The following is a 15532-nucleotide window of genomic DNA, read 5'->3' on the forward strand; positions in this document are numbered from 1 at the left end:
ACAGAGGTCAGACGTTTCTTGTAGTTGGGAAGCACAGAGGTCAGACGTTTCTTGTAGTTGGAAGCACAGAGGTCAGACATTTCCTGTAGATGGTGGCCAGGTTTGCACACATCTCAGGAGGGATTTTGGTCCACTCTTCTTTACAGATCTTCTCTAAATCCTTAATGGCTTCTTATCTGTTGCTTGGCAACTCGAACCTTCAGCTCCCTCCATAAATTTTCTATGGAATGAAGGTCTGGAGACTGGCTAGGCCACTCCATGACCTTAATGTGCTTCTTCTTGAGCCACTCCTTTGTTGCCTTGGCGATATGTTTTGGGTCATTGTCATGCTGGGAGACCCATCCATGACCCATCTTCAGTGTTCTGGCTGAGGGAAGAAGGTTCTCATCCAGGATTTTACAATACATGGCCCCGCCCATTGGCCCCTCAATGTGGCAAAGTCAGCCTGTACCTTTATCAGAGAAATAGCCCCAAAGCATCATGTTTCCACCTCCGTACTTGACTGTAGGGATGGTGACTTTAGGGAAGGTGACTGTAGGGAAGGTGACTGTAGGGATGGTGACTGTAGAGACAGTGACTGTAGAGACAGTGACTGTAGGGACAGTGACTGTAGGGACGGTGACTGTAGGGACGGCGATTGTAGGGACGGTGACTGTAGAGAAGGTGACTGTAGGGACGGTGACTGTAGGAATGGTGACTGTAGAGACAGTGACTGTAGGGACGGTGACTGTAGGGAAGGTGACTGTAGAGACAGTGACTGTAGGGAAGGTGACTGTAGGGATGGTGACTGTAGGGACGGTGACTGTAGGGATGGTTACTGTAGGGAAGGTGACTGTAGGGACGGTGACTGTAGGGACGGTGACTGTAGAGATGGTGACTGTAGAGAAGGTGTCTGTAGGGACGGTGACTGTAGGGACGGTGTCTGTAGGGACAGTGACTGTAGAGACGGTGACTCTAGGGAAGGTGGCTGTAGGGAAGGTGACTGTAGGGAAGGTGACTGTAGAGAAGGTGACTGTAGAGAAGGTGACTGTAGGGATGGTGTCTGTAGGGATGGTGACTGTAGGGATGGTGACTGTAGGGAAGGTGACTGTAGGGACAGTGACTGTAGAGACGGCGACTGTAGGGACGGCGACTGTAGGGACGATGACTGTAGAGAAGGTGACTGTAGGGACGGTGACTGTAGGGAGGGTGACTGTAGGGAGGGTAATTGTAGGGAAGGTGACTATAGAGAACGTGACTGTAGGGATGGTGACTGTAGGGATGGTGACTGTAGGGATGGTGACTGTAGGGAAGGTGACTGTAGGGACAGTGACTGTAGAGAAGGTGACTGTAGGGATGGCGACTGTAGGGACGATGACTGTAGAGATGGTGACTGTAGGAACGGTGACTAGGAACGGTGACTGTAGGGAAGGTGACTGTAGGGACGGTGACTGTAGGGAAGGTGGCTGTAGGGAAGGTGACTGTAGGGACGGTGACTGTAGAGAAGGTGACTGTAGGGATGGCGACTGTAGGGACGATGACTGTAGAGATGGTGACTGTAGGAACGGTGACTGTAGGGAAGGTGACTGTAGGGATGGTGACTGTAGGGAAGGTGGCTGTAGGGAAGGTGACTGTAGGGACGGTGACTGTAGGGACGGTGGCTGTAGGGAAGGTGACTGTAGGGACGGTGGCTGTAGGGACGGTGACTGTAGGGAAGGTGACTGTAGGGACGGTGACTGTAGGGACGGTGACTGTAGGGAAGGTGGCTGTAGGGAAGGTGACTGTAGGGACGGTGACTGTAGGGACGGTGACTGTAAGGACGGTGACTGTAGGGACGGTGACTGTAGGAACGGCGATTGTAGGGACGGTGACTGTAGAGAAGGTGACTGTAGGGACAGTGACTGTAGGAATGGTGACTGTAGAGACAGTGACTGTAGGGACGGTGACTGTAGGGAAGGTGACTGTAGAGACAGTGACTGTAGGGAAGGTGACTGTAGGGACAGTGACTGTAGGGATGGTGACTGTAGGGATGGTTACTGTAGGGAAGGTGACTGTAGGGACGGTGACTGTAGGGACGGTGACTGTAGAGATGGTGACTGTAGGGAAGGTGACTGTAGGGACGGTGACTGTAGAGATGGTGACTGTAGAGAAGGTGTCTGTAGGGACGGTGACTGTAGGGACGGTGTCTGTAGGGACAGTGACTGTAGGGACGGTGACTGTAGAGACGGTGACTCTAGGGAAGGTGGCTGTAGGGAAGGTGGCTGTAGGGAAGGTGACTGTAGGGAAGGTGACTGTAGGGAAGGTGACTGTAGAGAAGGTGACTGTAGAGAAGGTGTCTGTAGGGATGGTGTCTGTAGGGATGTTGTCTGTAGGGAAGGTGACTGTAGGGACAGTGACTGTAGAGAAGGCGACTGTAGGGACGGCGACTGTAGGGACGATGACTGTAGAGAAGGTGACTGTAGGGACGGTGACTGTAGGGAGGGTGACTGTAGGGAGGGTGACTGTAGGGAAGGTGACTATAGAGAACCTGACTGTAGGGATGGTGACTGTAGGGATGGTGACTGTAGGGAAGGTGACTGTAGGGATGGCGACTGTAGGGACGATGACTGTAGAGATGGTGACTGTAGGAACGGTGACTAGGAACGGTGACTGTAGGGAAGGTGACTGTAGGGACGGTGACTGTAGGGAAGGTGGCTGTAGGGAAGGTGACTGTAGGGACGGTGACTGTAGAGAAGGTGACTGTAGGGATGGCGACTGTAGGGACGATGACTGTAGAGATGGTGACTGTAGGAACGGTGACTAGGAACGGTGACTGTAGGGAAGGTGACTGTAGGGAAGGTGACTGTAGGGAAGGTGACTGTAGGGACGGTGACTGTAGGGAAGGTGGCTGTAGGGAAGGTGACTGTAGGGATGGTGACTGTAGGGAAGGTGACTGTAGGGAAGGTGACTGTACATGTGTCTCCTTGAGGAGGGGGACCTTGCGGGCGCTGCAGGATTTCAGTCCATGGAGGTGTATTGTGTTACCAATGGTGTGTTTGGTGACTGTGGTCCCAACTGCCTTGAGATCATTCACAAGCTCCTCCCGTGTATTCTGGGCGGATCCCTCACTTTTCTTAATGACCATCCTCACCCCATGAGGAGAAATCTTGCATGGAGCTCCACACTGAGGACCATTGATGGTTATTTTGGATTTCTTCCATTTGTGAATAATCGCTCCAACATTTGTCTCCTTCTCACCAATCTTCTTGCTGATGGTCTTGTAGCCATTCCAGCCTTGTGCCGGTCTCCAATCTTCTCCCTGACCTCCTCTGACAGCTCTTTGGTCTTCCCATGATGGTGAGCTGTGATTGGAGGAAAGAGATTCTGTGGACGGGTGTCTTCTATACATATAATGAGTTGTCGTTAGGAGCTCCTTCTTACATTGACAGGACTAATCTGTGACCACATGAGCCCCTCCTGTAGCCAGTCTGTGGGAGGCGGAGTTATTGTTGGTTGGTTGGGGATCAAATACTTATTTTACTCACTGAACTGCAACTCCATTTATACCATTTGTATCATGTATAGGTTCCCCATGTATATACAATGTATGGTGTGTCCATGTACAGTATCTGACAAAAGTAAGTACATCCCTCACATTTCTGTAAATATTTTATTCTTTCTTTTCATGTGACAACACTGAAGAAATTAGACTTTGCTACAATGTAAAGTAGTGAGTGTACAGCTTGTATAACAGTGTAAATTTACTGTCCCCTCAAATAAACTCAACACACAGCCATTAATATCTAAACCTCGGGCAACAAAAGTCAGTACACCCCTAAGTGACAATGTCCAAATTGGGCCCAATTAGCTATTTTCCCTCCCCGGTGTCATGTGACCCATTAGTGTTACAAGGTCTCAGGTGTGAATGGGGAGCAGGTGTGTTAAATTTGGTGTTATCGCTCTCACTCTCTCATACTGGTCACTGGAAGTTCAACATGGCACCTCATGGCAAAGAAATCTTTGAGGATCTGAAAAAAAGAATTGTTGCTCTACATAAAGATGGCCTAGGCTATAAAAAGATTGCCAAGACCCTGAAACTGAGCTGCAGCACGGTGGCCAAGACCATACAGTGATATAACAGGACAGGTTCCTCTCAGAAAAGGCCTCGCCATGGTCCACCAAAGAAGTTGAGTGCCGTGCTCAGCGTCATATCCAGAGGTTGTCTTTGGGAAATAGACGTATGAGTGCTGCCAGCATTGCTGCAGAGGTTGAAGGGGTGGGGGAGGGGTCACCCTGTCAGTGCTCAGACCATACGCCGCACACTGCATCAAATTGGTCTGCATGGCTGTCATCCCAGAAGGAAGCCTCTTCTAAAGATGATGCAAAAGAAAGCCGCAAACAGTTTGTTGAAGACAAGCAGACTAAGGACATGGATTACTGGAACCATCTCCTGTGCTCTGATGAGACCAAGATAAACTTATTTGGTGTCAGATGGTGTCAGGCGTGTGTGGGGGCAACCAGGTGAGGAGTACAAAGACAAGTGTGTCTTCCTACAGTCAGGCATGGTGGTGGGAGTGTCATGGTCTGGGGCTGCATGAGTGCTGCCGGTGTTCCGTGAGAATTACCTACCCGTGAGAAAAACCTACCCCTCGTCACTTCCGGTACTCCGCACTGTATGTAATGCAGCGGGTACATTAAAACAGCTGTGCTGATATACGAGTGATCTCCGCTCCTGTCCCGGTCACTTCCCTGCTCTCGGATAGTAAATATAAAAGCGGCAGCGGCTGTATGAAAACATAAATCACTGAGCCGAAAGCCGCTTTTATATTTACTTGCCGAGAGCAGGGAAGTGACCGGGACAGGAGCGGGGATGACTCGTATGTCAGCACAGCTGTTTTATGTAACCGCCGCGTCGGTAGGTTTTTTTCACGGTACACCGTGATCGTTTTATACTAGTGCGCATGCGCACTAGTAAGCTCCTCTGTTCTGTCATTAGGTATCCGGCGCTCTGAGCATGCGCACTGCTGCGCTGCTCAGATGCTTCTGGCCGGAAGTGACGAGGGGTAGGTAATTCTCACAGGGTAGGTAATTCTCACGGAACACCGGCACTGGGGAGCTACAGATCATTGAGGGAACCATGAATGCCAACATGTACTGTGACATACTGAAGCAGAGCATGATCCCCTCCCTTCAGAGACTGGGCCGCAGGGCAGTGTCACGATCGACCACGCCCACGGCGACTAGCTAACCGAGACGTGGTTTTGTGACTGGGGAGTATAAGGGAAATTCCTACTGAGTAATTAGACTGACTGTGATACTTTCACAGCCCGCACTGCCTTTGGTCACCACTAAAGGGAGACTCCACTCCAATCCAGCTGGCTGACCACACACAGGCAGATACGAATCTTACATACAATCTGGTGCACTGTAAGGGTTGGGGAGCAGTCTAGCAATTATCACACACTACTAGGATTCCTCCAGCTATACTACAAGCTAGAACCCCGGTGTTAATCACTCTTCCCACTGTCCACACACCACAAACGATAGCCTGCCACCACCCAACAGTTTGTCCGCAGACTGGTCTACTGGGCCACTACACACACGCAGATCTCCGTCTGGTTTACAATCTGCATGCAATCTGCCAAAACACAGTGCAATTGCATACAGATTGGCATGTAGCTTAGACCAAACAATTAGGCACTAAAATGCAACAATCTCTCCAGAGATATGAGTCCTAGCTTAGTACACAGAAGTCACTTATTATTTTTATAATTTAATATCCCGAAAGTGGGCAGTGCATAAAAAATATATACAAAGCAAAAGGAGTTACAAAAAATACACAAAATATAAAAAGACACACAATTGGCAATTTGCTATGAAAATAAAAAGGAATAAAAACAGAAATAAACTTTACCAAAGCTTATCCCTTGGTAGAAGCATACCGGAAACCGTGTGGGGACTCCCCAGTTTAGAACTGGCTTCATGGAAGAACACTGTGCAAATCTCAGGTTTCCCAATTTATTGGAATATGAATGTGGGCTGGACTTTAGCCCTTGACCAATCAACCCCAGGGGGTGTCCCCATCCCAGCCCACACGATGTTTTGTGTTCTGAACTGACCAGAGTCGAATCGGCCCAGAACGGCGCTGACCGCTGAGTCAGGGATAGGAATTCTGACACCAGCGCATCGGTCTGATCGCGACAGTACCAAACAACGCCTGCCTGCCACAATCAGGCACCATATAACGGTTTTGTGCAATTATCCAGGATTCCACACACGCTACAGACACAGATTTACATGTACTTGTAGCCCAACACGTGAGCCATAAGAATGAATTATTTTCCTCTCTCTGTCACTAATATTTTAGCTTTTATGAGAGATAAAATATGTTCCTTAGATCTGATGATACCAATCACAGCTTGCAGACCATTTGAAGCCTCTCACTGCCCCCCTGCGGATCCCTGCAGCCAAGGTGACCAGCAGTCCTCTTTGAAGCTCCAGGAAGGTGACAATTCCTGTCCATTTGTATGGGAGACTTTATTGGCATGTAGGTGTCAACTCTATCCGAGAGAATGGTCCTGTCTCTTTCAGATGCTAATAGCAGGACATGTGTGTATGACTGATACTAAATACTACAATTCTTAATAACCCAAAAGGACACTACATCTACAATTATACTATTTCTACAGATCACTTCATATCTCACTAAGGCTCAACTACCCTACACTTACATTTATGTTACAGGCAATATTCCAACATAATGACCCCAAACACCTCCAAGATGACCATTGCCTTGCTAAAGAAGCTGAGGGTAAAGGTGATGGACTGGCCAAGCGTCTCCAGACCTAAACCCTATTGAGCATCTGTGGGACATCCTCAAACAGAAGATGGAGGAGGGGAAGGTCTCTAACATCCACCAGCTCTGTGATGTCATCATGGAGGAGGGGAAGAGGACTCCAGTGACAACCTGTGAAGCTCTGGTGAACTCCATGGCCAAGAGGGTTAAGGCAGTGCTGGAAAATAATGGTGGCCACACAAAATATTCACACTTTGGGCCCAATTTGGAGATTGTCACTTAGGGGTGTACTGACTTTTTTTGCCAGCGGTTTAGACATTAATGGCTGTGTGTTGAGTTATTTTGAGGGGACAGTAAATTTACACTGTTATACAAGCTGTACACTCACTACTTTACATTGTAGCAAAGTCTCATTTCTTCAGTGTTGTCACATGAAAAGATAGAATAAAATATTTACAGAAATGTGAGGGGTGTACTTACTTTTGTGAGATACTATATATACAATGTATGGGCTCTCCATGTATATACAATGTATAGATTGTGTCTCTCCCGTGCAGTAAGCCGGACGTGGTGGATCCACACCTGAAGCAGCAGCTCCTCCTCTGGAGAATTCCGGCCATCCTGAAGAAGATTGGGGCGTTCTTCATGAAGCCGATGGTGAGTGAATCTCACATCACAGTGACTGAGCTGATGATGATTTTGTAATTCTCAAATCTTCTACCCCCCCCCCCGAGACTCTGCACAGGACTGTTAGGGTGCTGTGGATGCTGCCATCTTGGACTCCTTGTGCCAAATTTTGTATGAATGGCAGTGGTGTCACAGATGGGAGGGGGGATGGAATGGCAGCGGTGTCACAGATGGGAAGGGGGACGGAATGGCAGTGATGTCACAGATGGAAGGGGTGATGGAATGGCAGAGGTGTCCCTGATGGGAGGGGGGATGGAATGGCAGCGGTGTCACAGATGGGAGGGGGGATGGAATGGCAGAGGTGTCCCTGATGGGAGGGGGGATGGAATGGCAGCGGTGTCACAGATGGGAGGAGGGATGGAATGGCAGTGGTGTCACAGATGGGAGGGGGAAGGGAATGGCAGTGGTGTCACTGATGGGAGGAGGGAAGGAATGGCAGAGGTGTCCCTCATGGGAGGGGGGATGGAATGGCAGCGGTGTCACAGATGGGAGGGGGGATGGAATGGCAGTGGTGTCACAGATGGGAGGGGGAATGGAATGGCAGTGTTGTCACAGATGGGAGGGGAGATGAAATGGCATTGATGTCACAGATGGGAGGGGGGATGGAATGGCAGAGGTGTCCCTGATGGGAGGAGGGATGGAATGGCAGTGGTGTCACAGATGGGAGGGGGGATGGAATGGCAATGGTGTCACAGATGGGAGGGGGGATGGAATGGCAGTGGTGACCCTGATGGGAGGAGGGATGGAATGGCAGTGGTGTCACAGATGGGAGGGGGGATGGAATGGCAATGGTGCCACAGATGGGAGGGGGGTTGTAAAGTGTGTGGTGAACAAATGTTCTCCTCCTGGGTGTCCTCATCACTGACCAATGAAATTCTATCCGGGAGACCTAAATCTGGTTCCTATGTACCGCCTGATACAGAAAGCGGCACGGGAAGTGTAGTATCCCATAGCAACCAAACCTAAGTGGAGGTAATTTCAGCGCCACCTACAGACTCATCATGAATATCTCCTCATAGTTCCCGCGAATTGCCAACCACCTGGAGGCGCACAGCGGAGTGGGGTAGGTGAGGTGTGGCTTCTTACCCATAATGCTTAGCGAGCTTTCTAACCGCCAATCTACTGACCACCAGCTGACTTGTTTTCCATTAATTGCTATAAATCATTTCCACACACCGCCAGCAAGAGTGTTTACCAGTCTGTGCCCAGTGTATGGATATACCAGTCTGTGCCCAGTGTATGTATGTGTATGGATATACCAATCTGTGCCCAGTGTATGGATATACCAGTCTGTGCCCAGTGTATGGATATACCAGTCTGTGGCCGGTGTATACCAGTCTGTGCCCAGTGTTTACCAGTCTGTGCCCAGTGTATGGATATACCAGTCTGTTCCCAGTGTATGGATATACCAGTCTGTGCCCAGTGTATACCAGTCTGTGCCCAGAGTATGGATATACCAGTCTGTGCCCTGTTTATACCAGTCTGTGCCCTGTGTATACCAGTCTGTGCCCAGTGTATGGATATACCAGTCTGCCCTGTGTATACCAGTCTGTGCCCAGTGTCTGAATATACCATTCTGTGCCCTGTGTATACCAGTCTGTGCCCAGTGTATGAATATACCAGTCTGTGCCCTGTGTATGAATATACCAGTCTGTGCCCTGTGTATACCAGTCTGTGCCCAGTGTATGGATATACAAGTCTGTGCACTATGTGTATGGATATACCAGTCTGTGCCCTGTGTATACCAGTCTGTGCCCAGTGTGTGAATATACCAATCTGTGCCCAGTGTATACCAGTCTGTGCCCAGTGTATAGCAGTCTGTGCCCAGTGTATGGATATACCAGTCTGTGCCCAGTGTATAGCAGTCTGTGCCTGGTGTATGGATATACCAGTCTGTGCCCTGTGTATGGATATACCAGTCTGTGCCTAGTGTATAGCAGTCTGTGCCCAGTGTTTACCAGTCTGTGCCCAGTGTATGGATATACCAGTCTGTGCACTATGTGTATGTATATACCAGTCTGTGCCCAGTGTCTGAATATACCATTCTGTGCCCTGTGTATACCAGTCTGTGCCCAGTGTATGAATATACCAGTCTGTGCCTTGTGTATGAATATACCAGTCTGTGCCCTGTGTATACCAGTCTGTGCCCAGTGTATGTATATACCAGTCTGTGCCCTGTGTATACCAGTCTGTGCCTAGTGTATAGCAGTCTGTGCCCAGTGTTTACCAGTCTGTGCCCAGTGTATGGATATACCAGTCTGTGCACTATGTGTATGGATATACCAGTCTGTGCCCTGTGTATACCAGTCTGTGCCCAGTGTGTGAATATCCCAATCTGTGCCCAGTGTATACCAGTCTGTGCCCAGTGTATAGCAGTCTGTGCCCAGTGTATGGATATACCAGTCTGTGCCCAGTGTATAGCAGTCTGTGCCTGGTGTATGGATATACCAGTCTGTGCCCTGTGTATGGATATACCAGTCTGTGCCTAGTGTATAGCAGTCTGTGCCCAGTGTTTACCAGTCTGTGCCCAGTGTATGGATATACCAGTCTGTGCACTATGTGTATGTATATACCAGTCTGTGCCCAGTGTCTGAATATACCATTCTGTGCCCTGTGTATACCAGTCTGTGCCCAGTGTATGAATATACCAGTCTGTGCCTTGTGTATGAATATACCAGTCTGTGCCCTGTGTATACCAGTCTGTGCCCAGTGTATGTATATACCAGTCTGTGCCCTGTGTATACCAGTCTGTGCCTAGTGTATAGCAGTCTGTGCCCAGTGTTTACCAGTCTGTGCCCAGTGTATGGATATACCAGTCTGTGCACTATGTGTATGGATATACCAGTCTGTGCCCTGTGTATACCAGTCTGTGCCCAGTGTGTGAATATCCCAATCTGTGCCCAGTGTATACCAGTCTGTGCCCAGTGTATAGCAGTCTGTGCCCAGTGTATGGATATACCAGTCTGTGCCTAGTGTATAGCAGTCTGTGCCCAGTGTTTACCAGTCTGTGCCCAGTGTATGGATATACCAGTCTGTGCACTATGTGTATGTATATACCAGTCTGTGCCCAGTGTCTGAATATACCATTCTGTGCCCTGTGTATACCAGTCTGTGCCCAGTGTATGAATATACCAGTCTGTGCCTTGTGTATGAATATACCAGTCTGTGCCCTGTGTATACCAGTCTGTGCCCAGTGTATGTATATACCAGTCTGTGCCCTGTGTATACCAGTCTGTGCCTAGTGTATAGCAGTCTGTGCCCAGTGTTTACCAGTCTGTGCCCAGTGTATGGATATACCAGTCTGTGCACTATGTGTATGGATATACCAGTCTGTGCCCTGTGTATACCAGTCTGTGCCCAGTGTGTGAATATCCCAATCTGTGCCCAGTGTATACCAGTCTGTGCCCAGTGTATGGATATACCAGTCTGTGCCCAGTGTATAGCAGTCTGTGCCCGGTGTATGGATATACCAGTCTGTGCCCTGTGTATGGATATACCAGTCTGTGCCTAGTGTATAGCAGTCTGTGCCCAGTGTATGGATATACCAGTCTGTGCCCTGTGTATACCAGTGTATGGATATACCAGTCTGTGCCCGGTGTATAGCAGTCTGTGCCCTGGTTGTTCCCTAATCTCTGCTCTTCTCCCCTCCCCCAGCTCGGTGAAGGGTCTCTGGAGACATTACACGGCCATTCAGGTAGGTCAGGTGACTCTGATGATGAATTGGGTTGATGGTGCCGGTTGGACGGGTCACTGACCATCGCCTCTGATTTCAGGAATATCGCAGCGAGTTCATTGGTGAATGGAGGAAGCTCGGTCTGGACGCTCTGCTTTGTCCTGCGCTCAGTCCTGCCTTCAATATCGGCCACCCCGGGAAACTCTTTGGTAACTCCCATACTCCTCTGCACTAGCTCCGCCCCCTGTGATGTCACAGTGCTTTTCTTATGTGGTCACCCTTGTCTGGCCAGTGCTTATCCTGATTGCACATGCAGATCCTGCTGCCCATACATGGCATGGTGTACATTCGCTCATCCAAACATTCGATGTGGGCGGGGAGAACTGTGCTGTGTCCCTCCCCCGCCCTCAGAACACATTGGCTGCATTGCTGATCGAGCGCAAATTTTCCAACAAGCTCGTGGTGAAAAGTCGATTATTAGACCGACTCCTCACAAACGGGAATGGCCACAGATGGATCGAAGTTTGACCAATCCCTGCATGGCTTCTCTACACAGATCCACATAGGAGAGCTCCACTCCAGGATTCTACCTTCACTGAGGCCCTGATGAAGGGGGTGTGGCTCCTGACTGCCGAAACGCGTTGCCCGTTTTTTTACGTTGTAATATAGTATGGTAGAAGAAATTAATTTGGACTCTTTTATTGTCTGGTCAGGTGATCCTTCCATTATGTGATCTGGTCAGGAATGATCTACTAAAGGGAAACTCCACCCCAGTCACTATAAATGTACATTTATCACCTGACAATTCTGTTCTGCCAGTCTAATGATCCACGCACCTTCCACACTGCATAGCCAGGAGGTGACACCACTATTTTCCAAATCTCCCTCTGAAATAGTAACTAATAGTAACCAATTTAATTTAAATTTGTTGAAAATTTGTTTTGTTTATTAACCAATTCTGGACCGGAAGATTTTCCCCCTTCCTGACCAGGTCCTAGTTTGCGATTCGGCACTGCGTGACTTTAACGGACAATTGCGCGGTCGTGCGACGCTTTACCCAAATAAAATTTACGTCCTTTTTTCCCCACAAACAGAGCTTTCTTTTGGTGGTATTTGATCACCTCTGTGGTTTTTATTTTTTGCGCTATAAACAAAAAAAGAGCGACAATTTTGAAATAAAAACAATCTTTTTCACATTCTGTTATATAACATCCCCCCAAAAAAAATTTTAAAATCAAATTTTTTTACATTTTAGGCCAATTTGTTTTCTGCTACATATTTTTGGTTAAAAAAAAAATCGCAATAATTGAAAAATTTGCGAAAAAGTTATCGCGTCTACTAAACTACAGGAAAAATTTATGTAATTTTTTTTTTTTTTACTAGAAACGGCGGCGATCTTCGATTTTTAGCGGGACTGCGACATTGCGGCAGACAGATCGGACCCCTGACTGACATTATTGACACTTTTGGGGGGGACCAGGGACATTACTACAGTAATCAGTGCTATACATATGCACTGTTACTGTAATAATGACACTGGCAGGGAAGGGGTTAACAGCATAGGACAGGTGATCAAAGGGTTAAATGTGTCCCTAGGAGAGTGTTTTTAACTGTGGGGGGGGGGGGGTGTGGCTTGTGAAATGATCATAGAGACATGTGATCTTATATATGATCATTCCAGGGAGAAGAACGGTCAGCTGTGTTTACAACGTCCGACCGTCCTTCTCTCTCAGCGGGGAGCGATTGCGGGTGTCGGGGGACAATCGGAGCCGCCTGACACACGCATTGGCTTCCCCGCTGACGATCGGGGACAGGAGTGCGCCCCCTAGCTGCCTTCAGGCAAGCGACATAGACCTTCGTCGTTCTGCCTGTAGGAGCCAGACTGCCGCAGTAAATATACTGTAGGCGGTCGGCAACTGGTTAATTTTCTAAGGAATTCCAAATTTTCGGGACGATTCAAATTCGGATTGGTCGAAAAATGATCAACCGATTCTAATTCTGTGTGGAGAAGTAGCTGTGTAACAGAACCGTGATCCACACTGTGTTTGTGTGCTTCCGTCAGTATACGGCTTCCTTTAGTCATGAACATAGATATCAGATATTACAGCCGCCCCCCATACAAAGCTAGCCGACAACTTAGCTTGTTCTGGAATCTTCTACTTTATTGAACAGTCACACAGTTTATTTACAGCATGGCCCTCCCCCTCCTGATAAGATTACCACACAGGTCAGGGGTTGCCTGATTACATTATCATATGCAGATGAATTTGTATACAGAAATGGAATTAACCTGAACTAATTATCTAGTCATCTGGACAGAAACAATATGTGAGTTCATTAACATTTAACAATGGGACAGACAGACAATCCACATCACACCTCAATACACAGACAATAGGAAGAGACCACCAGTGACAGACTGTCTCTGACATTGAAGTACAATACACATTATCATAAGTGTAAACACAGAACCTATTTGAAGTAATCCAAACCATATTATCAGTGTCCATTAAGTATCCGTCTTCCACTCCCAATGACAGTGAGTAGCGTCACAAGCTGATTGTTAAGCAGGGGGCCGGGAAGCCAGCCGCCTGCGTCCTTAACAACCATGAGTAATCAGCAGTCATCGGGCTTCCCCACTGACAGCTGAAATGTAAACAAGATAATGCTGGCATTAGAAAATTCTGATAAAAACAACAACGTGGGCCCCCCCCCCCAATCCATACCAGACCCTTATCTGAGAATGCAGGAAAGGGGAAGAAAAGCGAGTGCTCCCCCCCCCCCCTCCTGAACAATACCAGTCCACATGCCCTCAACATAGAGGGGGGGGTGCTTTGGGGTGGGGGGCCTCCACCTGACATTTCTTAAATAGCTAAGGGGCATCAGAGGATGACCCTGCCCTCTTGTAACGTCACCGGCCCAGCATTCCCACAGACCGTGGTCCAGGTCTGGTGGTCCGGGGGTGTGGCCTGAGATGGATCCACATCGGGGGACATTGTTTTTTATTTTTTAATAAAGGAATTGTCAAAAACTCGTGTCCTGTCTTTATTCACTTTTTACACTTTTTTGTTGAATGAGTAGGGATACTATGTACCCCATACTCATTCACAAAGGGGGGGGGCTGGGATCTGATTCTAATAAGCCCCCTGCCCGCAGACCCCCACAACCACAGCCCAGGGTTGTGGGGAAGAGGCCCTTGTCCCCATCAACATGCGGACAAGGTGCTTTGGGGTGGGGAGCAGAGCCCCCCGCCCCAAGGCAACTTCCCATGTTAAGGGCATGTGGTGTGGTATGGTTCAGGAGAGGGGGTCACCTGCTCGTCCGCCCCCCTCAACCCTCATTTCCAGGCTACATGCTCGGATAAAGGTCTGGTATGGACGGGGGGGGGGGGCCCAAGCTGTTATTTTTTCTGAACTTTCTATTTGCCGGCATTGTTTTGTTTACCTTTCAGCTGTCAGTGGGGAAGCCCGCTGACAGCTGATGAGCCATCAGTTGTTAAGGACGCGACGGCCGGCTTCCCAGCCCACTGCTTAACAGCCAACTATTCTTCACGCAGAATTCCAAATGGTCGATCAATTTGTGACCGAACGATTCAAATCGTTCTGAAAATTTGGAATTCGTTATAAAATGAATAAACAAAGAAAAGTTAATGAAAACGAAACAAAACGAAACAAATTCCAAAACGAAATAAAATGAGTAACATAACGAATCTATCCGAAACAAAATTCTTCAGTTCTACTGGGTGGGTGGGGGGGCTCATCAGCCCCCGGTCTGTGTGATGGCCGTGCAGCGTTCTGGGTGGTATACTTGGAGGTGTACAGCATGCTCTGTGGTCACATTGTATGTGGGACAGATCTGGTGGGGGTCACCCTCCCATGCCATGGCGCACACTCACTTGGTTTGGTTTTTGATGTTTTCCAGCCGGATTCTGCTTCACCATGCTCTTCAATATCCTCAATTTCCCGGCCGGAGTTCTTCCTGTCACCACGGTCAGTGCGGAGGATGAGGAGGAGCTGAAACATTATAAAGGATATTACAACGACCTCTGGGACAAGGAGGTCATCCAGGTCAGTGCGTCCCAAGATCTGCCACAGTGACCCCCCACAGCCTTCACCATCACCCAACGTAAGGGGGACACAGACCATTGACTCTGCAACTACACCTAACCGACTGATGACTCCACCCCACCGATGGATGACTCCACCCCACCGATGGATGACTCCACCCCACCGACGGATGACTCCACCGACTGATGACTCCACCCCACCGATGGATGACTCCACCCCACCGACGGATGACTCCACCCCACCGACTGATGACTCCACCCCACCGACTGATGACTCCACCCCACCGATGGATGACTCCACCAACTGATGACTCCACCCTACTGATGACACCAACCCACCGACAGATGACTC

General features: G+C 48.8%; 1 protein-coding gene across 1 annotated transcript in view; it reads left to right on the plus strand.

Annotated features, from left to right (window-relative positions):
• The window catches only part of LOC309543562 (vitamin D3 hydroxylase-associated protein-like), a gene marked incomplete at its 3' end in the record, with an annotated part of 49753 nt that extends 34542 nt beyond the window's left edge, over nucleotides 1–15211 (plus strand). Inside the window, exons 10-14 of the mRNA XM_082276033.1 lie at nucleotides 7312–7411; nucleotides 8461–8504; nucleotides 11096–11135; nucleotides 11215–11323; nucleotides 15036–15211. Coding sequence (XP_082132159.1) covers nucleotides 7312–7411; nucleotides 8461–8504; nucleotides 11096–11135; nucleotides 11215–11323; nucleotides 15036–15211 — 469 coding nt within the window. The remainder of the gene's footprint in view (nucleotides 1–7311; nucleotides 7412–8460; nucleotides 8505–11095; nucleotides 11136–11214; nucleotides 11324–15035) is intronic.
• Between the last annotated feature and the right edge of the window lie 321 nt (nucleotides 15212–15532).

The sequence above is a fragment of the Pelophylax lessonae genome (assembly GCF_965119305.1).
Source record: "Pelophylax lessonae genome assembly, contig: HAP1_SCAFFOLD_214, whole genome shotgun sequence".
NCBI lineage: Eukaryota > Metazoa > Chordata > Amphibia > Anura > Ranidae > Pelophylax > Pelophylax lessonae.